Source organism: Engraulis encrasicolus, chromosome 11 (assembly GCF_034702125.1).
Source record: "Engraulis encrasicolus isolate BLACKSEA-1 chromosome 11, IST_EnEncr_1.0, whole genome shotgun sequence".
Classification (NCBI taxonomy): domain Eukaryota; kingdom Metazoa; phylum Chordata; class Actinopteri; order Clupeiformes; family Engraulidae; genus Engraulis; species Engraulis encrasicolus.
In genome coordinates, this window is record NC_085867.1 from 46,702,881 (window position 1) to 46,729,175 (window position 26,295).

General features: G+C 42.4%; 1 protein-coding gene across 5 annotated transcripts in view; it reads right to left on the reverse strand.

Moving 5' to 3' along the window:
* The window catches only part of LOC134458446 (bone morphogenetic protein 1-like), a 130,528-nt gene extending 116,289 nt beyond the window's left edge, over positions 1–14,239 (reverse strand). For all 5 annotated transcript variants that reach the window (XM_063210769.1, XM_063210765.1, XM_063210766.1 and 2 more), the window contains exon 1: positions 14,072–14,239. In XM_063210769.1, coding sequence (XP_063066839.1) covers positions 14,072–14,201 — 130 coding nt within the window. In that variant the 5' untranslated portion in view covers positions 14,202–14,239. The remainder of the gene's footprint in view (positions 1–14,071) is intronic.
* Between the last annotated feature and the right edge of the window lie 12,056 nt (positions 14,240–26,295).

Below are 26,295 nucleotides of genomic sequence, written 5' to 3' on the forward strand. Positions count from 1 at the left end.
GGCATTCTATACAGGACTGGCCCACTGAGGTGGCACTGTTTGATAAAGGGCATCAACTGACTACTTTTGACTACAAGTAAAAGGACTGATGGCTCCAGTCGTGGCTCAAATGGCTGAGACACTGATTCTTACACAGGGGACGCGTAACAAAAAAACCTGAAGACTGCACTCAGTACTCAGCCAGTTATTTCAGCTTTCCACCGCCCAATTCCCCCATCCACGTCAGTCCATTTTATCAAGGGAATCTGTGTCTAATGACGTACAAAGGAAAGGTAGACTACTTAGTCTCAGTGCTGCTGGCCTGAGGTCAACGTGAACTCAACAATAGTTGGATGAGCTCTTTGCAGATCTTCTGGCCTTGGGTCAGTCTCACTATTCTCAGATGAGTCCCTTTTATGTATTTACTGAGTGATCAATGGCAACCTTCTAAGATGAATCTGAGACACTGCGTATGAACTGGTATCAAATCAATGTCTTCAAAAAAGTAAGAGTATGCACATCCCACCTCTCTGAGGCCAGGTGCAGGACAAAGATGCGCCTGATAGTGGAAAAGACATATGCCTGATGTAGACCCTGTTGGATCGAAACGTTGTATGACCTGAATACATTTTCAAAGCGGAGCCACAGTGTGCAGACTTCTACTCTTTTCTATTAACCCATTTTGTCCTAAGCCCTTTTTGGGATAGGGTGCCCTCTGCCTATTAAAACCTAAATATCTCAGCCTCCGAAGCACATAAAAACATGAAATAAGCTGTATTAAAAGCTAGGACCTTCATTGTGCACTGGATTGTGTTCATTCCGCTCTAACATACTCACATTGTTAATACAAGAGCTCAAATATCAAGAACTTGATATATAACAGTGTATATGTCGCTCCAGGACACAATGGGTGAAATCAATGTCTCCCGATGAATCCGAGACATTCTGCATGTAATGTACTGGTCTTAAGAGTAGAGCAGGGATGTCAAACTCAGGCCCGGGGGCCAAATTTGGCCCGCGGAGCCATTTTATTTGTCCCGCGAGATCATTTCAAATGTCTATTACAGTTGGCCCACATACACCATCAATGTATGCATAATATGACTTAAACATGAATTTTGCTATGTCACAGGATGTGTAGACACATTTGAACTAACAAATATGATGAGAAAGAGTGTGAACTGTAACTATGAGTATGAAGTGCATTCATACACAATTTTAGTCGATTTCTTTAATTAATTGCGGAGTTCGGCCCGCGTCTTCGTTACAGATTTTTATTTTGGCCACATTTGAGTTTGACACCCCTAGAGTAGAGTGAGCCTCAGTGTTAAGACATTTTGACCACAACAAACAGCCAAAACGAATATTTAAATCTGACTCGTAGGACTGAGGGGAGGAACAGGCCAAAATGATCAACAGTCCACCGGGGCAAATGCCCTGTATGCCTTATGGCCAATCCAGCTATGGACTGACACGTCCCAAACCACTGCTGCCTTCGCTTCACTCAGTCTGTGCAGACGGTTTATTTTACTAGAGTGACGCACAGCAGAGTGGAAGGTCATCCCAAGGACATCATGTGAGCAGTTGCAGCAGCGCTACAATTCAAGACTTGTCCAGTACAGAGCCAGGCAGGCAGCTAGATGGAACGCTTAGCACGTTTTCACAGTGATGAATGGAAGACTTTCAAAGGTAACGTCCTCTTCCATCCTGAAGACTTCAACGGAAACATTTACTGCGTAAAAAAAAGTCTTGGAAAGACTCAAATGGAAACATGAACTCCATGTACTGTAGGATGTACGCTTGATGTGACTGATGCAGACTGAAGACAGGTTTCTAGCTGAGACAGATGCAGTGCTTATGTTGTTGTTGGGATCGGAAGTGCCTTCTGACACACACACACACACACACACACACACACACACACACACACACACACACACACACACACACACACACACACACACACACACACACACACACACACACACACACACACACACACACACACACACACACACACACGCACGCACACACACACACACACGCGCGCACACACACACACGTGTGCAAAGCCAGTGGCGGGAAAATTACACACCCCCCCCCCACACACACACACACACACACACACACTTCAAAAAATGCTCAAATAAACAGTATACCCACCATGAAAAAGTAGACTACACCACTGGTGTCAGCCTATAATGAAAAAGCTGTTTGTTTAAATAGGTGTAAACATATTTTCTGGTCACTTTTGATGCCTTGTAGTCGCGTGGACCTGCCCATTGTTGCAGTGGCAACATTCTATAAAGCGACTAGATTCTACAAGGCTCGGAGGGGGGATTGTTGCTCTATTGCATGTGCGCACTAGGGCTGGCACGATACAGAAAAACAGAGCCCACTCGATTTTGTTCCATCCCATTCTATTCTGATAGATGTATACCGTAGATCCTAGGGAAAATTAGAGCAGACAGCAATTTAAATATACATCGAATACCTGAATAAACTGAATAGAAATAGACCTCAAACCCACATTCAAACATACTGTACAGTAGCCTATGTAGGATTGTAGTTGTGATTCCAGCCATTTGGGGGACCCCAGGCAAAATATACTGTAGACATCGGGGGCCCACTTTGAAGTCTTTTTGATGATATTGAGGATGCTCTCAATCCAACAGGAAAGCACTTCAGAGGGTTGTGCGCATAGCACAGACCATATGCGGCTGTGACTCACCCTCCATACTGGAGCTATTTGAGGGAAGATGCATCAGGAAGGCAAAAAAAATCTTGAATGATCCTAGTCATCCCAACCATGAACTGTTTGAGATGTTACCATCTGCTAAACGGTATAGAAGCCTGAAAGCTCACACTACCAGACTCCGAAGTAGTTTCTTTCACCAAGCAGATAGATTGCTGAACTCATGCTGAAGACAACAAGGCACTTTCTTTGCACTTTTTTCACCCCCAACAATTTTTAATCTTAGGCTTCAATAATAAGCGTAATACACAAATCTTGAATCTTGACTGCAGATTGGAGCCCAAGAGCAGTTGCCCATTCACCTAAAATGGTGGGCCCATTCACCTAAAAGCCAGCTCTGTAATGGGTGCAGTGACAGCTGGAGATGGACGCACTGATCCAGGGCATTTAATTCTATTCTACTCTACTCTACTCTACTCTAATTTACTCTATTCTACTCTACTCTACTCTACTCTACTCTATTCTATTCTATTCTATTCTATTCTATTCTATTCTACTCTACTCTACTCTACTCTATTCTATTCTATTCTATTCTATTCTATTCTACTCTACTCTACTCTATCCATTCAAACATGCCGTACAGAAGCCAATGTAAGATGTATGTAAGATTGATTCAGATACAGATGGAGATAGATATACTGTACAGAGATAGAGATGCTGTACTGTGGAGATAGATATCCTGTACTGTGGAGACAGATATCCTGTACTGTAGAGATCCTGTACTGTGGAGATAGAGATGCTGTACTGTGGAGATAGATATACTGTACTGTATACTGATCCAGGGCCACATGTGACACATTTATAGTCGGCCACCAGCTCCCCAGCTGACCAGGGAACAGCACACACACATACAGTACATCTGGACACACACACATACACACATACACACACACAGTACATCTAGAGACACTGCCTACTGTATATCAGCACACACACATACAGTACATCTGGAGACACACACACACATACACACATACACACACAGTACATCTAGAGACACTGCCTACTGTATATCAGCACACACACATACAGTACATCTGGAGACACACACACACACACACATACACACACATACACACACATACAGTACATCTGGAGACACTGCCTACAGCAGGGGTTCCCAACCTTTTTCAACTTGGGGCCCACTCGAAATTGTCAAAAATGTTAGGGGCCCACCTCTGACCCAATAGAGAATAAAACTAAAATTTTTATTATTATTTTTGGAAAATGATTTCAAGGCCCACTTGGAATAACTTCAGGGCCCACCAGTAGGCCCCGGCCCATAGGTTGGGAACCACTGGCCTACTGTATATCAGCAACACACACATACAGTACATCTGGAGACACTGCCTACTGTATATCAGCACACACACATACGGCTGGAGGCACTGCCTACTGTACTGTATAATATTTTCAGCACGGCCTTGTTACACAGTCTGGCATCCAGGGCAGCCTACAGTTGGGTACAGACTAGAGCATGACACGGGAGTGGATTTTCACTCCCGTCCCATCCCGTCCCGGACTAGAGTAAAAGAAATAAATCCCATCCCGTCCACTCCTGAAATGAATGTCTCCCAATCCTGCCCACTCCCACTCAAAATCAACCCCACTCCCATTTCGTCAAAAAAACTAGGCTTTTTTGGTTTGTTTTTTAAAGAAAAAATAAGCGGCATTCCCGCTCCCGTTCATTTTTATTCCCGCTCCTGCCCGCTCCCATTCATCTTTATTCCCGCTCCTGCCCGCTCCCATTCATCTTAATTCCCGCTCATGCCCGCTACCAAATCCTCTTTCAAATTTTGACTCCCATCCCACGTTGAATGGGAGCGGGCAGGAGCGGGAATAAAAATGAACGGCAGCAGGAATGCCAAAAATAGATGATGATTTTCATCATAAAAAAGCATAGTTTTTTTGACGAACCGGGAGTGGGATTGATTGTGAGTGGGAGTGGGCAGGATTGGGAGAGGATTCTTACAGGAGTGCACGGGATGGGATTTTTTCTTTTACTCCAGCCCGGATGGGACAGGATGGGATTTTTTTCTTCTGGGACTGGGATGGGACAGGAGTGAAAATCCACTGCCGTGTTATGCTCTAGTCCAGACAGGGCAAGTGGTCGGTTGTCTGGGCCCAGGGAGAGAGGGAGTGTCGTGCCAAAAAGCGAGTCCCTGCCAGAACACTAGTGCTCTCGTTGAAACCAATGGAAACCAATGTCCAATTTTCCAGATATTTTTCACCCATTTTTGCAGACAAATCCGACACAACTTAAGATGGAAAGCCTATCAATAAAGCATCTACATTACTTGTGGAACTACTGCAAAGAGCTGGTTACAATTTCAGTATTATTTCCATAAAAGAATCAAAGAATTGTCATAACAAATGTTACAGTTTCATTCAAATAGCTCATATTAAGTGGAGGACGAGTAATGTTACATAAGCAAGTGTTTAGTTACAGTTTTTGCCTACTGCTTAAACACTATAGGCAGATGCTTAAACCAAAGTAGCATATCGTTAAGTTGTTGGTGCATAACTTAAACACCTATTGCTTGATAAAAGTAAGGGTCATTTCACGTGAAATCAGACACTTTGGGACCCGACCGACCCGGATTTCAATCATACTTGGTGTGCCTTTTTAGTAGCAAGGTAGCACCCCAGAACTGCATTGGTTTGAATCTGACACTAATATTAAGGGAGAAACAGACTAGGAAAGGTTCACATGTGAGGGTAGGACACTATACATTCAGCCTTGAATATATCAGTCAGTGTTAGTCACAAAAAGATGCCTGTGGTGTTATTTGAAAGCTCTTTTCCGGCTCTACATATTACACAATCAGCTTGGAATACAACAACTCTCAGAATATGAATTATGATAAATTGAAAAATTAAAAATTGAATATCTAAAAAAACTATATTTTAAAATGGCCAGTTCCTTGTCCAAACGTAGCCGGCAATGTCATTAGCAACACCTCAAATGCTGGTGTTCGGTTCTTTATTCATGTCAGAGAGAATTTGACTCACAAATATGGCATCATACAGACCACTTACTAATAATATGGTAATACCATAGTAGCATCACATGACAAAAAAAAAATTAAAAAAAATGGTCAGTTTCCATGGTCCCAGCTTTCAGAAACTAAGGCAGATGTCCATTTATACACACCAAATGATGATATGTGAATGTTTGAACATTCCTTCTCTGTGTACCTGTGTCATCTTCCCTTTACCGTACTTTAAAGAGATAATCAATGGCTACACTCTCATTTTGTACTCTACCAGTGCATTTGAAGCAGCAGCTGTGTCTTTTGTAGATAATGTATAAGTACGTCCCGTTGCAGTTACAGGTTCCACTACCAGAAGCACATCCTGATGATCCATGACAAGTCTATCTGGTCTGAAGGGAAAAGTGAAGGATGGAGATGGTCCATGAGGATGCAGGGCCATTCCATGTCAATTCACACGATTCCCTAGAATCTCCCCACATGACCCTCTCCGATTTACCCGATATCTCACATACAGGTACCTTTTGATGTCAATTGAAAGAATACCAAGTATTAGCACCCTACGTCCAACGGTTGCGGAGATGAAGCCCTCCAAAGTTGGGGTACCATGCCCACTTTTCAAGCCTGTGAATTGCATACAAAATTTCCAAGCAGATTTTAACACCTCTGGTTTTAGTTTGAAGGAAGATACAGGCCTAAAAATCACCATGGCCCCTCAATATGACCCCGTCTACCAGATGATGTACTTACAAATGGCATGCCTTGATTATTTTTGGCTATATTAAGCCTTAAAAACTGAATTTGTGAAACGCGTGTTGAAGAGTCTTGCCATTTTGGGGTTCCAGATCTTGGAAACTATGTATGTTTTGGGAGTTGTAATTGATTTTCCATCATATTTGGGAACTGTACAGTGTATTCCAAAAAATGTAGGGCGCTCAGACTTTCAAAGATAAACTAGGAGGGACTCAAAAACGTCTATGGGACAAAATTACCTTACGGTACCCTCTACTTCAGGCCTCAAATTAACCATGTGGGCACTTGATGACTGGAACGCCCTTTTAACCCCATGTACAGTAGCACTGTATCAAACATTCAAGCTTGGAAAAACTTTGTTTTTCAAAGTTCTTCATATTAATCTTGGCCTTCAAAGTATATGTTTTTCTCTATATCTTATCACAGTCTTTTTTGTCTGCTGCCATCTGCTGGTCAAAAAAAGTAACAACAGCGTAATGTAAGAAAACAAAAGGGGATGGTAAATCTTGCCCATAATTTACCAATAAAGCACTGTAATTATAATACAGTATGTTGCTATATACTAATTATGCAAGCATACAAGCATGATGAATATGTATAGTTTAAATAATTTCCTAAGTGTGACTGCTTAATGCTCAATCATGATGCCAGTCCCAAGGTGGCCTCACCCTGCACTACATTTCTACCAGACATGGGGGTGGGGGCGTCCTGGTGGAAATGTAATCATGATTGAGCATTCTGCATAATGTTCGTTAAAATCATAATTAATATATAGCAATATACTGTAGAATTAAAGTGCTTTATTGGTAGCCTAGCGAGCTTAACCCCTAGGGGCGTCAAGATTTCTAGGCTACTTTATTGGTAAATTATGGGCAATATTTTCCAGCCCCTTTTGTTTTCTTACATTACACTGTTGTTGCATTTTTTGACCAGCAGATGGCAGCAGACAAAACAGACACTGTGATAAGACATAGACAAAAACATATACTTTGAAGGCCAAGATTAATATGAAGAACTTTGAAAAACAAAGTTTTTCCAAGCTTGAATGTTTGATACAGTGCTACTGTACATGGGGTTAAAAGGGCGTTCCAGTCATCAAGTGCCCACGTGGTTAATTTGAGGCCTGAAGTAGAGGGTACCGTAAGGTAATTTTGTCCCAAAGCCGTTTTTGAGTCTCTCCTACTTTATCTTTCAAAGTCTGAGCGCCCTCTATTCTTTGGAATACACTGTACAGTTTCCAAATATGATGGAAAATCAATTATAACTCCCAAAGCATACATAGTTTCCAAGATCTGGAACCCCAAAATGGCAAGACTCTTCAACACGCGTTTCACAAATTCAGTTTTTAAGGCTTAATATAGCCAAAAATAATCAAGGCATGCCATTTGTAAGCACATAATCTGGTAGACAGGATCATATTGAGGGGCCATGGTGATTTGTAGGCCTGTATCTTCCTTCAAACTAAAACCAGAGGTGTCAAAATCTGCTTGTAAATTTTGTATGCAATTCACAGGCTTGAAAAGTGGGCATGGCACCCCAACTTTGGAGGGCTTCATCTCCGCAACCGTTGGACGTAGGGTGCTAATACTTGGTATTCTTTCAATTGACATCAAAAGGTACCTGCATGTGAGATATCGGGTAAATCGGAGAGGGTCATGTGGGGAAGGCGTGTGAATTGACATGGAATGACCCTGCAGGAAGTTCAGTTTCACCTCTCCAGTGCTCGGCATACATTCCTCAACACATGCTAGCCACCAGTTGCCATCATATACAGCTACAACATACCCTTTGATGCTTGAAAATGTAACACATTCCTTTACTGAGCTCACTCTTTCAACTCCTTCTCTGAATGCGGAAAATGGCCTAATGTCCATTGACAATGGGCAGAAGCTGACTGAGAACACTGACTGATATATTCAAGGCTGAATGTATAGTGTCCTACCCTCACATGTGAACCTTTCCTAGTCTGTTTCTCCCTTAATATTAGTGTCAGATTCAAACCAATGCAGTTCTGGGGTGCTACCTTGCTACTAAAAAGGCACACCAAGTATGATTGAAATCCGGGTCGGTCGGGTCCCAAAGTGTCTGATTTCACGTGAAATGACCCGTAAGCATTACACTTTCATACCAGTTTAGCAAGGCACTTGCTCCTTTACGCAACACACAGACTCCAGCTGTCTACACACAATTTCATACACAAGACACTTTGTTCGAAAGTAAAATCTCAGAGTGTCATTGTGAAAACACATCTGTTAAAAAAACAAAACACACTGATGTATGACAAGATTTAGACACAGACAATAAAACACATGCTTTCAAAATTGAACACTATTCTGCCACGTTGCATGCTTTATATTACATTGCATTTGTTTTATTTCACATTTATTTGTTTTACTTTGATTGCTTGTATGCTAAACAAGGCGAATAGCACAATGGTACTAAATGTAGAATATGGAGTATGGCATTGACTGACTCACATACTGTAAAACCTAGCCTGATGCCGCCAAGAGTAGCCTTTTATCTTCATCATCACATGTTAGGTAATGTGAACATGATAGTTTGTAGAAATAGTGTCATTTTCAGAACACAACCAAGCAAGACCACTTGAGCAAACTGACTGAACATGATATAATTTTGATGATGTCATGATGTCAGCTGCATAGTGTGTCTGTGAAAATGTATTGTATTTCGTGAATACCTCATACCTCATAACCAAACAAAGTAGCCTATATTGACTTGATTGTCATTGGTGATTGTCACCTACACACTGTTGTATTTAGAGTGATGTACTGTTTGAGATATATTTTGCTTCGGTTTAATGTCCTGTACTGTAAGGTGCAGTTTTGTAATGTACAGTACTGCATTTTGGGGTATTGTGAAAATGTACATTCTGTGAGACTGAATAGACTACTCCAAAAAGAAAGACTGCTGTGTTTTGTATAAAGCAGACAACTGTTTTAAAGTTGATCTAATTTGTTTTCTCATTTGGTGCTTTTGTGTGTCTTTTGACATGAAAGTGAGGATTTGACAAAAGATTAGGTTTTTATGGCAATGTTTATGCTTTTATAGCAGAGCTTCATGTTGCCATATATGTGATGGGTTTATCTCAAAGTGTTGAGAGCAATTGGCTTGTGTGAAGAGTTTTGACTCTATGAGCCAAATTTTGCAAATTGTGTGAAAGCAGTCGGCAAAAACTGTAATTAATTATGTAATTCATTCTGCAAAAATTAGCATAATTTTCTCTCAAAAAATGTCATTGGTTTCAATGAGGGCAGCCGTGTTCTGGCAGGGACTCGCTTTTTGAAGGAGGAAACCAACGCACACCAGAGGTTTCGAGGTGCCGGTAGCAGGTAGATCAGTTTTTTAGAAGAAGATATCGCACACTCTTGTCCATCGTGCTGCAATTTATTCAGAAAACAATGTTTCAGCCTGTATGGCCTTTCTCAAGTTTTAGAAAGGCCATACAGGCCGAAACGTTGTTTTCTTAATAAATTGCAGCACGATGGACAAGAGTGTGCTGTATCTTCTTCTAAAAAAGGGACTCGCTTTTTGGCACGACAGGGGCACAGAACTGGGTGCCCATTACACAGGGCTTCCAGATGGGTTTTATCCTGGGCCAAGCCAAAGTCATCAAGGCAGCCCCCCCTCCTGACTACATCTGAAGCTCAGCTTTATGACCCAATAGCCACTGGTGGTGATAATTACATGTAATGTACGGATAACTAAAAATGGACTATTCATCATCATCATCATCATCATCGCAGGAACAATGCAGCTGTCGATGGATGGGCGTGCCAAGGGGTCTTTGAATGTGCGCAATCACCAGTTACTAATGGCCTGCCCACCTTAACGACACACACACACACGCACACACACACACACACACACACACACACACACGGCCAGCTCCGCACCACCCCACCCCACAGCACAGCACAGCACAGCACAGCCACTGCACCACAGGCTTCCCGCTGTTTTCTTTAGTTGCAAACGGCCCCAGTAACCCTGAGCCGTGTGGAATGAGCCTGAGGAATGAGCTCGCTCTCCTCTGTCGCTCCCTCTCCTCCACTCGCTCTGTCACTCCCTCTCCTCTCCTCCACTCGCTCTGTCACTCCCTCTCCTCTCCTCCACTCGCTCTGTTCTGTTCTGTCCCGCTGACCACCCTACTGTACAATACTGCCCTACAATTTCAGAACGCAGTACAATTCGAAATGGCAAACTGAGAAAAAAGGCTTTAAAGTTTCCTCTCTGGCCACACAACTATGTTGGAGGTAAAGTGGTGATGACACTTCCATGTAATACTTTTTTAAGGTGGAAATTTATGCACACAAGAAAAAAAAAAAACATTCTCATTACTTTTTAGAAGAAATATCGTTCTGTTGTGGTATTTCTGTCTACACCAAAACCAGTGTCAATGGAGAAGTGCAGTATATTGTGCGATATACTGCGTTTTTGGCTAGTATGAAGTAACCTCCTAAAACCAAAAGGCGCAGTATAATCGTTTTTTATCGTTTTTTTCTGAAACGGGACCAAGTTGGACCAACATTTTGTAACACAAGAAAAATAAGGTATTTTAAAGCCAATTTCCGGTCTAAACACATTTTCAAGATACTGCATTCTGATATTGTAGGGCAGAATACACATGGACTCATTCACAGCAGCAACAGCAGCGGCAGCCAGGCAGCCTGGAATGGGTAGAAATAGGGCCCGGCATTTTTTACTTAAACGGGCCCCCTCATAATTAGCAGTGCAGAACTGAATCACCGGTGGGCCCCTATTTTCAGATGTAAAAATATATACATATATACAGTACAGGCCAAAAGCGTGGACTCACCTTCTCATTTATGCATTCTCTTTATTTTCATGGATTTTCATTGTGTATTTCATGCAGGGCATCAAAACTATGCTTGAACACATGGAGAATAACGTGTTTACCAAAAAATATCATTCTAGCTGTTGTCCAACAGCAATGTCAGCTGTCTATCCACCTGACGTCAACACAGCACAACTGATGGCCCCACACATTTCAATAAGCTTATTTTTGTCTATTTTCATATAAAAATGCCCAGTCAGTCATGTCAATCCAAATTGAACATTAAAGTCCTCCAATAACTCACTAGAATTGTAGAACTATAAACTTTTAAACACTTGTCAATACAAGCATTTTACAGACATTTTCTTGATCTGATACTTCTCATAGCCAGTTACTTGGAGAGGTCAAACCTGTGTTGGAGGGAATCTGTGGCAGGGTTTTTCAGTTTTACTTTTACTTTTTTTATCACTTTTTCACCTCAATAACCAGCTGTGCTGACCAAGTAACCCATTATCAGATCAAGAAAATCTCTCTTGTATTGCTTGTATCAATTAAAATTGACTCGACTGACTGGGTATTTTTACTTGAAAATAGACAGGAAAAATAAGCTTGTTGAAATGTTGTTGGGCCCTCAGCTTTGCTGTGTTGACGTCACTGTTTGGCATTTTTTGATATTTTTTAATAATTGTTTTTGTTTTTATACGTATATATTTTCATTTCTTTGCTACGCACAAAATTATACATGTGTTCATTCACAGTTTTGATGCCCTCCCTGAAAATGTATTAGGTTCTGTAAATAGCCACAAAAATTAAGAGAATTAAATAAATGAGAAGGGGAGTCCACACGTGTGGCCTGTACTGTATATACAGTATATATATATACTTGAAGGACAACACCGGAACAGCACAGATGTAATTCTATGTGTTTTTTTTATTCAAGTGCACAACATGTTGTGCACTTGAATAAAAAAACACAAAGAATTTCATCTGTGCTGCTCCGGTGTTGTCCTTCAAGTGAAGATTTCCTGCCTCTCCCCCATCGATGCACCAGATGATAAAGCAGAAGCTCGAGGAACTACCCTTTTGTTTAGTATATATATAATTTTTTAACATTTCTGAAAATAGGGGCCCACAAGGGTGCAGGGCCCACCGGGAAATGACCGCTGAAAATAGGGGCCCACAAGGGTGCAGGGCCCACCGGGAAATGCCCGCTGAAAATAGGGGCCCACAAGGGTGCAGGGCCCACCGGGAAATGCCCGCTATGCCAGAGGGCCCGTCCAGCCCTGGCAGCGGTAGCAAGAGCAGCAGCAGCCGCAGAGAGGAGATGAAGAAAAACACTCATCCCCCAACGGGGGAAATAATTGAAAGGAACTACGATGTTTGGAGAAGCATGCACAGTGCACAGTGCTGCATACACGTACGCACGAACGCACGCACATACATACACACACACACACAATACAAGCTATGTATCTCAATGTGCTCAGGTAAATGATGTAGGCCTATTTGGTTGTCATAGCTTCAGTTCACTGACTCATATCCACTCTCCCTCTTTCGCTCCCCCTTGCTACAACACTGTCATACTTCAACATCATGTCTTCTCAAAATACTAGAGATGCACCGGATCCTGATTTTTAGGATCCTGCCAGATACCGGATCCACTGCTTAAGATCCTGCCGGATCCGGAGCCGGATAGGCCTACCGGATCCTACGAAAGTGTTGAAACACATAGCCTACTCGCACATGTGGGACCTTTTTATTACGTTGGCTCAAACTATTTTTTAGACTCATTGGCTTACTGCCACACTGCCTGCAACGGCCGCTTCCAAAGGGCTTTCACTCCATGCAGCGATTGGGGTTGTGAAAGACTGACTGAAAAGCCTAGGCTAGAGATGCACCCGATCCTGATTTTTAGGTAACATGCCGGATACCGGATCCACTGGTTAAGATCCTGCCGGACCCTTATCCTGTGAAAAACCCTATTATCCTGCCGGATCCGGAACCGACTAAATATGTATATGCTAAAATATCTTACCACGAATATGATGTGATAGAAACCATTTACATCACAGGTGGCTGGCAGGACAGTGCCTTTTCATATTTGAGAATAGGCCTACCTAAGACACAGATGCATCTCCAGGGATACAATTTCCCAGCCAACACACACACACACACACAAAAGTTGTGTAGGGATGGTTTGAACCACAGGGCATCTGGCTATTTTAAGTATTGTTCCCATAGCTAGTAAACTCAACTGTGTGGAGATAAATTATTATACCTACCGGCCCACTACCGAAGATAAACAACAGAGTGAAACAAATGTGTGAATAGCATACGAGCTTTTCAGTGGACCAAATCCGCCTTTTATCTTCTCCAACTATAGATAGAAGCGGTGTCGACCCCATACAATAGAGAACGCCTCTCTGTGGTTTGCGAGTATTGTTTGCTTGGTCAAAAGCTTTTTTTATTCTATTCAGATATTTGTTTGGGCTGTTGGACAGTATTCATCTGATCAAAATGCGAGCTCATAGCAACTGTATTTCAGTGCTTTTGAAAGGTAACGTGGCAGTGTGTTGTTTATGAAATGTTGCCGTGACAGCCACGGCTTTGGTTTTCAACTTGCATTCCCAGGCTACACTGACTCCATCATCAACCTCAACCTGCAGATAGAGGATAGGCTACAAGATTATGAAACAGGTCAACAGTGTGACGAGACTATTCTGTGCGGGATGTTTTCTGAAAGACAGTCGCAAAACAAGGAGGATGAGTTGACATTACCAGCTTTGCACGGGTCCTTGAAGTTGATGGTGTCTGCGGGGCCAACATAGTCACTCTCCACCTCCAGTGCAATCGCAAGTAAGACGCGAAGGCTCGATAGTAGGATCACCCACCTCCTCAGCGGACCCATGTTTCTGGGACAGGGTAAGAGGATGTGTCAAAACTAAAAACTCTCTGGCGACAGAGAAATGAAACTGGGGGAGGACTTAGAATGGCTGGGAACTTTGGAGAGGGCGGGTTTTTACAACTGAGCGTTGCCTCTCGGCGTCTTTATTCGGAGGCAGTGATTCGCTCACATACCCGGGAGTCAGGCCAGCATAAAAAGTTAGCAGTGCGAAGGTCACGCGCATCGATTATTGCGCATATCTGCCGGCTCCCCATAATGTAAACGTTCTCCACAGTAATGTAGTTCCATGCAAGTAGGCTACAGTGCCCCTCTAGAGCGGCGTTTAATGACCGTGCATTACTGTTGGCAGAGCTGCAAGGTGGTTGGACTGCGCAGCAGTTGCGCATGGATACCAACCTGGATGCAGCGGTCAGAGGTTGGCCACCCAGATCTCTTTGGTTAAGCTGTGTGTGTTTAAATAAGGCAAATATCTTAACTGGTGAAAGAACATCTTCTTTAGACACCAAGGGCAAAACCAAACATTTTAATGAGTTCAATATAAAAATATACATCAAACGAAACACAGGGTCAGCTGCGCAGGCCATGTTGCATGTTGCCATAGGCCAACCGGTAATTGCTGGGCTACATAATCTTAGCAAGACACACTGGAGCTAAATTTACATGCCACATCAATAATCCAGCATCCAAAAATAATTCTTCTTATGGCATTTAGGATCATTTTGCACATATTGTAGGCCTACACAAAGCCTGCGTCCACTCCATCAAGTTGTCGCCCTCGGCAGGTGTTTGCGTTGGTTTGGAGATGGCTGTTGTGACTTGTGATGCCATGGAGGCCTCTCGTTCTATCCGAACGTTAATCGAACGCCAGGCTTCTGGGTGGATGTGTCAGCATAAAAGTGTGTCCAAATCGATAATCACACTCTCCAAGCAGAGTGTGTGGGTGGGTTTTTCAAACATGATAAGCTTAAGAGTTTGTATCCCAAAATGAATAAAAAAATAAATAAGTACATACATAAATAAATACATAAATACATAAATAAATAAAACATCCTGGTATGCCTTAGTAAATGAAATTACACCATGAGATTTGGCCACCAAAACCTAGACCAAATGCTCAACAGCTTAATGGAGTCATCGCAATATTTTGTGAAATGTTGTATAAATGATCAGTAGTTTTTGCAAAGTGTTTACAGACAGACAGACAGACCGACCAAGATGCAAAGTCCTGAAAAAAATCATCCTTCAAATACCCTGTCTGTGTATAGCTTCAATTTAAAAGGAACTTTGATAACAGTATAATACAATCCAGAAGTGTCACTAGACCTATTTTACAGGGGCACGTGCATGGGTATTGAGTTCACAAAAAAAAGAACAACCTTGCTACCTTGGAATTAAGCTCAAGTTAAGCATACAGAGTAATCATATACAGAATGCGCACAGAATGCTATTTGTTGTGTTTTTGTTTTTTTCTTGCTTCTTGCCCCCGCGCTTTGCGTGCTCACGTTAGGCTCGTTCGTGACGAAGCAGTGCTGCTTTTCCTAAGCAGTGGGCATGCGCACTTTGCCAGTTTGATGCATTCTGGTTAGAATTTTCTAACCACAATATATCAAACTAGCCAGGTGCGCATGTTCGCTGCTTAGCAAAAGCAGCACTGCTTTGCGAACGAGCCTACTATCTGTCGATGCCCTACTGTGCCCCTGTATAGTATTAGGTCAGCTGACACTAGGGCTGCACGATTATGGAAAAAATCATAATCACGATTTTTTCGGTCAAAATCATAATCACGATTATTAATCACGATTATTGATTTTTGCAGATTTTTTGGAAAATTATAACAAGATGAAATATAACCAAGAATGAATTACATACGGGATGAGAAAAATAAAATGAATTGTAATAATTATGTAAAGGCAAGAGCATGAAACTTAAGTGGACAGATTTCTGGCCAGAAACACCAGCCTGTCAGTATGTTCTGGCTTCAAGGACGCTCTCAAAAGTAGGTCACTATTGCCATGATTAAATCACGATTAAAATCATGAGTTCGATTTCACTATTTTATCACAATTTTGATTATTTTTCGATTAATTGTGCAGCCCTAGCTGACACCCCTGGTACAATAATTTCCAAATAAAGCAGCAGGCACTCCACAGGACCACAGAGCCAACAGGATTACAAAGATTAGGCCTACAGTTGACAAAAATGACAAAAAAATCCAACATTTAGGTAGCAAAACATCAGTACAAATAGCTTTGTCAGCGTCACATTTTTGCAAAATACCCTGACTGATTACCGTACAACACATAAAAAGCGCATTCTGCCTTACTTAAAACAGAGACATTTAATACATTGTCATTGCTTTGCCATTTACAATCACCATGCTTAGAAAAATACTACATTCATGTATTTATATTTAAATCATTCCCAGGTGTTGAATCACCTTTAATCAAATTTTAAAAAATGCTCAAGCAATTAAACAGTGTAAAAACAGACAGCAGTGCTGGGGTGTTTTTAATCTATTTGCTGAATACTGTTGTAGCAACTAAATTAAATGGAAATTACTTTCATTGTGTACTGAGCTCATGAGAATTGAGAAGAGAACATGATTGAAAGAAAACGTTCTAAGAACAGACTGCATGGGCTGAAAAAGCACAGTGTTTGTTGGCATTGCTGCTGTTCAACAGTAATCGTTCTTCAATACACCACGAGGTGCTACTTTGACACATCATTAGTGATGAACTCGAGGTCGTTGGGTGTTTTGGGTCTTTGATTAACAAACAAAGTGAGGGTGTTTGCTGATCAATGACCCGACACAGCCACATCGCTGCTGTGAAACAATAATCAATACAGTCCTTGACATAATACTTCACGCGTCCTTCAAGCAATCCACCCTTCATGAAGTGCATTCACCTGACCACACATGGAGTATGCAGGGCTGGACTGGCCATCTGGCATAGCAGGCATTTCCTGGTGGGCCCTCCACCCTCATGGGCCCCTTATTTTCAGAAAAAATCTGAAAATAGGGGCCCACGAGGGTGCAGGGCCCACCGGTGAGTCAGTTCTGCGCCACTAATTATATTATGAGGTTTCCCCTTTAATCCAAAAGTGCCCGGGCCCTACGTGTATGTCTCCCCCAGTTCCTGGGACCCCAAACAAGGCCCAGGCATTTTTGTGCGGTCCCCTCTAAATTGTGGGCCAGTCCCTCTGAAAATACACAATCACAAGTCGGACAGGCGGACGAAGATCCGTCCATTTATGCAGTGCCACCTTGTGGACACAGGAGGGCATAACACTTTCAAGAATGCCTTTCACACGGACAGACAGACCGACTGACCGACCATCGGACGGACATACCCTCTTTAGAGATGCTAGGACGCATCTAAAAACCCAACTGCATCTGCCCCCTGAGGACTGTCAACCTACTGGAAATGCCCTGAATGCCAGTTTTAAAGTCCTGGGGCTTCGTGTACAAAAACTTGCTTGTACACAAAAAAGTTCCACATGTAACCAAAAAAGCTCCATATGTAGGCCTAACCAAAAAAGCTCCATAAGTAACCACATTTTCAGATGTACTAATAATACTGACGTAACGTGAAGAAGTGCATGCGTGCCAAATTTCATGTGACATTGGAACAACACAAATCAGCATGAAAACCTGTTTATGCAAGTGATACATTTGAAATTTTAGGCGTAAAGGCGATGTATCTTTTTAAGATTTTTGCTTACGTAAAGATTCAGTAGGAAATCTACAAAGGTCTTTGTACATGAGGCCCCAGGCCTAGAACTATATGTGCACGAGAAATATATATTTCGGGAGGAGATCACTCATGTGTCCAGAGTCAGACCATGGAGGTAGTATAAGAACTGGAGAGAGTGAATAAGTCCCGCCTCCAGTCATTTCAATGGGAAATGCTAGGCTAGTGAATTCAGCCAAAATTGAAAGTTTTTTCAGCTTCCAAAATGGAGTTATTTCCGTCGACAGTTTACTCAGCCAATTAAGTGCCACGTTACAGACTGACTTAAGAAAGCTGCAGAAAGCTATAGGCTATGGAAGACGGGCATTGGATGCATGGAGGTGCCCAACCAGAGACCTGGAAAGGTCTGTGCGCACAACACTAAACTCCCGTACCCATCAATCATCATTGAGCGAAGTGGATGTCGGAAATGCGAAAATGGTGAATTGCTAATCGGCGAAGCTAACCAACCAAATCCTGCCCCCCTGGTCCAGACAACATGAGTAATTCAGCAAACGAGGTAGGGATGGGGACGAGGGTTAATGATGACATTTCATATGAGGGTCAGTGACGTTTCAACAGTAGCAACCGCCAGTGGCAATTTGGCCGTTCTAGGCCCTCTGTGTGATTAAAATAAGTACAGGCTATTTCATGTTCACCTTACTTTCCTATTACTTTTGCCTTTCTCATAAAATCGCCTCAAGAGTAACAGACAAACAGCTAAGCTACTGCTTGGGCTTCAAGTCAAGTCAGTGTGAAGTCAAGTTCAGTGTGTGTGTTTTTTAGGTTTGATTAGCAGGCAACTGATCATCTACATGAAATGCCAAATTGAAGATAATACTGTAAATTCCATGTCCATTTTCCAATGTTATTCTAAATTGCCCTGCTTTTAAGAATCCACTAACATGATTAAGGTGCAACAGGACTGTGGCGAAAACCTTTTTTGTTGTAATTTTTAGCACTTTCCATACACCTGGGAATGGGGGGCAGCATTACATCCAAATGGCTAAATTGGATTTAAAATTATAATGGTTAACATGGATGTGGCTTTTCCTAAGAGCCTGTAGTCCCACACTGACCCCAGTCCTCTCACAGCCCTTTTCGGGAATACCTTCCGAAGGCCAGGGCTGGGCTGAGAGTACGAAATGGGCCGGGCATTTTTGGCATAGACCAGCAGCCCCTCTCCAGGGCTTGACATAAACTTTTTCACTCACCGGCCACTGTGGCTGGTGGTTTTCCCAAGTCACTAGCCATGCAGGCATTCTAATGTTTTTGTTTTCTTTATCCTGATAGTGCACGTCTAACCTCAAAAGATGAGGTGCTAAAGCAACATGAGTGTATTTCTACACGGCAGTATATCAAGCAAACGGAAACTTTTTCTTGAACTTAAATACAAAACAATTGATACACAAGGGGCAAACAACAGATGCTACTATGATGTGTATGTCTCATAACAAGGAATACGCTACCAGCCAAAGTGGCTTGTGACACTGAAAGTAGTACGAGCCACGGCAAAGCTTTACCAGCATTTGGCCGGTTGGCAGGTGCTAGTGTCAAGCCCCACCCCTCTCCCCCACCCCCCTACTACAATTACGATGGTCTCAGTCCACTCTCCATTAAGGAGTCACTGATGGACCACTCCATCTAAACTGTGGGCATGTGTGTAAGGGGAAATTTGACACAAAGTTTTGGCAAAGAACGGGCTCAACTTCTTAAAAAACAAAAGTCGAAAATGTATCAACTTAAGGAAGAAAAATCCGCACTCACAAACTGCGTCTCATTATTTATTTATATTACCACCATGTCCAAAAAGCAAACGCGTTTCGGCTATCAAGCCTTCACCACGCACTGATGAAGGCTTGATAGCCGAAACGCGTTTGCTTTTTGGACATGGTGGTAATATAAATAAATAATGAGACGCAGTTTGTGAGTGCGGATTTTTCTTCCTTAAGTTTGACACAAACAAACAAAAGAAAAGCTAAAAGCATGGGGCCCCTGATGACTGTCGGCCCACTGGGGAAAATGCCCTGCATGCCCAGATAACCAGTCCAGCCCTGCCTTCCGCATAGCTCCATCAGCGTTCAACTCCGCAAGACAGAACTACTGTACTGTACATTCGTCTGACAAGTGTTTGGTTCTTTTCAATCATCAATGTAATTACCCCCTCAGGGAGGCGCTACAGATCATTCATTGCTAAGAAGAACATTTATAAACATTATTTTATTCCAAATGCAATTTCCATTGTCAATTGTCAATAGGATGCAGCATGTGTGTTTTCTGTCTATTTGTGTCTATCTGTGTTTATATCCTGTTTTTTTACCCTGTGAGACCAAAGGCAATTTTATGCTTGCATGATAATAAAGTATAATCTAATCTAATCTAATCTAATCTATAATTACCCCTGGTACGTGCACCCCCACAGACGTGCTGCTGACCCTGACCCAGATCCGTACCACTGTTGGCCCAGACACGGCACTTCTGGCATACTCAGAGTGATTGTCAGAAGATAAGGGAAACCTGTTGTAAAGGTGAAAGTGCTGGCCAAAGCCATTACATCAAATCTCAAACATACATAGCCTACATGTAAATGAATAAAGAAGCACCAACCCACCAGGTCCTACTGATGAGTGCTTCTTTACTTATTTATTTTTGAGATTTGAGTTTATTCCTCGACAAAGTGAAGCACCCAGTGTAGAGCATTAGACTACAAGGTGGTTGAGCGCGCTTCCTGATCCTTCAAAGCCATTACATCACATTTCATTACACTTCACAGACTTTTTTTTTTAAATCCAAAAACAGCTTATTTAGGTAGAGGGTATAGGTTCACAGTTCATGGAGCAATATGGGCTTATATGCATTCCTCAAGGGCCATTTGCGGCCCTTGAGGCCGTTTTATCCGGCCCCCGATATAATTTTGATGTTAAGCAGCTTCACATGAAATATGACATATTTTGTAAAGGAATCTTAGAAAATACATTTGGATATTGGAATACAATTAAGTTGTATTCAGGGTACACAGAGAAGGTGTGGTCTGTTTTAAAGGTGGCTGCCTTCAATATAGGCCTTAAGTGCAGGAGGAAATCCTGGTTTGTGTTCATAGTTTGGCCCTCGGAGGACTTTTATGGCCCGCTGATTAATTTGAAGTGGCCCTTCGAATGAAAAAGGTTCCCCACCCCTGGGCTAGGGGGTAGGCAATTATACATTGGAATATGGCCCATACTAGGGCCAGATGTCCCAGGCAACAGAAGAACTACTGTAATGTATACCAACATAACTTGTTGGCTACTTCACTCCTGTACATTTTAATATTTAGATGCGACCTTGATTAATCTAATCTCACACCTCCAACCAAAACCTAGCCGTTTTAAGAATGTTAGGTGTGAATATGATACTTTGGATTTAAAAGTTGTATTGTAAAGGCGCTGGAGTGGGGGCCAGATGAAATGGCTCTGAGGCCCACGTACTGCATGTCCCCCCGGCCCCGGAGCCTTGGTTTACCCACCCCTGCATTAGGCCTCGGCTACCCAGGGGCGCTCATAAAAATGTTGGGCCCCATGAAATATTCAAGTTTTGGGCCCGCAAAATGACAAATTATGTTATCAGCATCCTTCCAGGGCCCAACTCAAACCGCCATGAAAACAGGGAAGAGTATCATCGCTGTCACAGGGCAGATTAAGCTGACTAGCTGTAAATTCCCTTGTACATTACCGTAAGTACATATTTCTATCCTTCAACATCTACATATTCAGCCTTAGTAAGAATGTGTGAAACATTCCACACGAATCGGTAACTCGCAGATGTCTCGCAGGTGGGCCTTAGTCAACTTACTAGTCACCTGTCACTTTTTATGCCCGGCAGATCTCTCACAACAATGAAGTGTATAAATCACACTGCTCATATGTTTACATACCCTGTAGCAGAATGTATGCTTTGTGAGTGATTTCTCTGAGAATGTGAATGATAACGTTTTTTTATGTTGTGCATTACCTCCTTTAACCCTATCGCGCCAGATGCATCATCTATGATGCATCAAATTCAAAGCCCTCTCCACGCTGACACAAAAAAAAATCCATCTCAAAAACATCCTGCGTGTCATTTCCAAACGTCCTGCAGTACACGGAAACCGCCACAAGAGAGCAGCGGTCAACAACAAGTTGATCACAGCTTGGCGAAAAATGCAAAAATGGAGTAGAAGCGGTTTCCCTGACCGACGCTGAGATATCGACAAATTGCAAAAGGTTTGTGTACAAATTTCCGAAATATCACTCTACATCCTTTAATTTGAACACTTGCTTTGTGCAATTAATCAAGGAAGAGTTTATATTTTTACACCGTGTTGCAGAGAGATCGTGCTAAAACTGATGAAACATATAAGCACCATCCGGCGGTGGCAGGAAGTCAGCCATCAATGCATTTGCTCCATAGGGAAACTTACAAAGCATACCACGACGATCGTTTAACAAAACACACATGTTGTTTTACTTCAAGACAAAGATATTGCCTTAAGAAACACGTTTTACTTGCGATTTTGAAAATGTAATGCAAAATGTTGAAATTATGATCTCGTAAAAAATGCATTGAAGTGAATGGAGAAATGGTCCAATTGTAGTAATGGACCCATATATTCAAATTACACATAAAAAATGAATGATGATCTATATTACACTCATAAATAGGTTGTTAAGCATTCGATCAGCTATGTTTTTACATAGATTTTTAAAAAATACCCAACCAGGCTGTGGGAAATATATAATATGGTCCTGCTAAAACAAGGATAGGCTTAAAAAAATGGCAGGATCTCACTAAATATTTAAAGATAATCCTCAAATTAAATTGTCTGACAACTTTTTTAAATTAAAAAAAAGATGCAAATGCATTAAAAGTCATTTTTCAATGGTCATGAAATTGGAATTTTCATTCCCTTTAAAGCCTGATGCATCATATATGATGCATCAAATATCTCAGTGACCTTAACACATTGAGTACCGACGACGTAATAATGCGTTTTTCACGCCCATGCGTTGTATACCAAAACGTAAAAATGCGTTTTTGCATTTAAATATCATATTTTGAATCTACACCCTTCAATGGACAATATATGTGATTTTGGTAGCTCTGTGATGGACATAAATGACAACATTTGCAGTCCAAAGTTGTTTGATTGTTATGATGTTTGAGTGTTATGATTTGGATATTTTAATTTAACTTACCAAGATGTCTGGATGCCAACCCATGTCGCCTATCGCGCTGCCTGCATTGATTTCCCTAGTACGGTCACTGTAGCATGTGTTGTCTCTGACTTCACGCAATAGGTAAACACCATTGTATAGTGCCTGGAGTATCTTGAACTTTCTGGACTTGCTAGACCTTTACCAGATCCTTGGATCCAAATGGCACCCGATATGTGGTTGCAGTAATGCGCTCCGATTTGGACGTTTGATCGCCAAAAAGATAAGTTTCTGTGTCTTCCTGTATGTGAGAAGCCAGAAGCTAGCATGGCTACATATCATGATTCCCTGATTGTCGCTCCCAACGCAGGACGCTCCCCTGTCGGCTCGCTCCCACTAGCCAGACTATCGATCCGGGTGGGACTACACGTCCGGGAGTGATAGAAACACCTGGGACTACACGTCCGGGAGCGATATCAGTTGGGAGTGTCCATCTGCCACCGCATATGATTCGGATCGGATGGGCTAGGCTACATCTAAGCATCATATCATTTGGATTTGTTGTCAATGTTGGGCTATTATTTCGGGAGTCATCGGGAGCTATTTTAGCAAATGTCTCACCCTCTGCATGTGTGCAAAGAGTTTGTGATCAGTCCACGTGAAAAACGGGGATTTCAAAGGGCATCGATTGCTGGTGTCGTAGTGTGACAGAGCAGGAGGTGTGCTGCCGTATTCGTGAATCGTGCTATGTTGTTGTTTCCCTAGTAGCCTACGATCGGTAGCGTGTATTGTGTCTGACTTCACGCAATAGGTAAACACAGAGACCATTGTATATCGTGCCAGGAGTATCTTGAACTTTCTGGGCTTGCTACCTAGACCTTTACCAGCTCCTTGGATCAAAATGGCACCCGAATTGTAATTGGAGTAATGCGCTCCGATTTAGAAGTTTGATCGCCAACCAGATAAGTTTATTTGATTATTCACCCCTATGTTGAACTGTCTTCCTGTATGTGAAAAGCCAGAAGCTAGCATAGATGGCTACATATGGATCGGATGGGCTACATCTAAGCATCATATCATTGGGATTTGTTGTCAATGTTGGGCTATTATTTCGGGAGTCATCGGGAACTATTTTAGCAAATGTCCGACCTTCTGCATGTGTGCAAAGAGCTTGTGTTCAGTCTGTGTGAAACACGTGGATTTCGAAGGGCATTTGGCGCCTTCACCAGCTCGGGACCTCTCGAGACAGCTGACGACACTGCTCACATGACAATCGAGTTCTGGAGTTTGGCGCATGAACGCCACTGATCCCGGAACAATCGGGATTCATGCGTGTTTTGTTTTGGTTCTCTTTTCTTTTTTTCACCTCACCTTGAGCCTTCACACCCACGACATATAATTTTAGCTTAAGTAGACTAAATCAAACTGTCAGATACCAGCAGTACTGACATATGTACATTTGCAATTGAATGACATCAACTGGTGTTGTTGATAGTGATTACAAGATGATATTTTAGCATTTCTGATACTGTTTACATGCAAGTTCCATGCATGTGCGCCATGTTGATGATGCGTGTGTCGTCATACAAAACATAAGCTCGGGAACTCGTTGTTCTATACTTCCGCCTGAGATCAACCTCGATAATTATCGATCTGACATTGCGTCACCAAATCTTCACGCCCACTTTCCCGAGGTTTTAGGTCGGCTTTCTTGGGATTCTCGACTTTTTGAACGCGGTAATTGATTGCCGGTGTCGTAGTGGTTTAGAGCAGGAGGTGTGTCTTGACGTGCAGGAAGATGTGTGTCAGAGCTAACCTTGCACCAAATTGTGATTAAAACCAACTCATCCCCTTTCAAACTCGTCACATTCTGAAGAAGCGCACCCTTCACAAAAACCTCAATATCTCCGATTGTAGCTGAATTCCATGGATACCCACTTCGGTTTAGCGTGGGTTTACTCGGCAATAAAAGCTCGTAGAGACACACAGTTTTCACCTACTAAGAGGGCAGCGTCTCCACTTTCAAACGAGTCATAACATATTTCAGTGGCCCTATCACATAATAAGCTGTGAGTCTACAAAAAAACGTAAAAAAGGGCTTAGAACGCTGGTATTCTACGACATAATTCCGTGAGCACCGCCGGTATTCAATGTGTTAACAAAATTTTGATTTTTTTTTTTACATTTCTTATAAGGGACCAATATTGAAGCAAATTCCAAAAAAATAGAATTTTCTCTCATTGCTTTCATGGTTCAGGTTTCACAGGGTTAACATCAATGACTGCTTGAAATTGTTCGAGGTAGTTACGGATAAGGCTCTTAGTTGTCTCAAATGGCAAAACTGCCCATTCTTCCTGGGATTCACAAAAACTAGGGTGCTTCGTCCGGACGTGCCTACGTCACTAGTGATGCGCGTCCTCGTTGCCGAACTGCAGTGGGCACTGCACTGGGACTCACTAGTTTCAAACAAGCGATTTAGGGTTAGGTTTAGGGTTAAGGTTAGTGTTTGGGTTAGGGTTAGGTTTAGGGTTCAGGTTAGGTTTAAGGTTAAGGTTAGGGTTAGGTTTAGGGTTAAGATTAGGGACAGTATGGACGGTTGTCATGGCGACGATTCAAACGTCGTCGGCAACAAGGACGTGCATAGCTATTGTGACGTAGGCACGTAATATTGCTAATTAATACCGAAACAACCTAGAATTTGTTTGTCGGACAAACAAACTTTGTCCCCATTCTTCCTGTTAGAAAAGGCTGTTTCCTATAACATCTTTGTGTGTCTTTGTGCTGGAACCTCACGTTTGAGGTCTCCCCTGAGTGGCTCAATTACGTTGAGGTCAGGAGAGTGAGATGGCCGCTCCAGAACCTCCATTGTATTTTTTTAATGAAACCAGGGCTGGACTGGCCATCTGGCATACCGGGCATTACCCTTGTGGGCCCCTATTTTCAGAAATGTTTTATTTTTATTTACATTTCTGAAAATAGGGGCCCACGTAGTGTGGGGCCCACCGGTGAGTCAGTTCTGCGCCGCTAATTATGAGGGGCCCCTTTAAGACCAAAATTCCCGGGCCCTATTTCTCCCCCAGTCCAGTCCTGAAGGAAACTAAGGACAGGTTGACTTGCCCTATTGTGTATTGAGTTGTATACTTTGTCTTCATGTTGGCTGTAACAAGTTATGATGGTGGTGAAAACAGACCTCCCTTT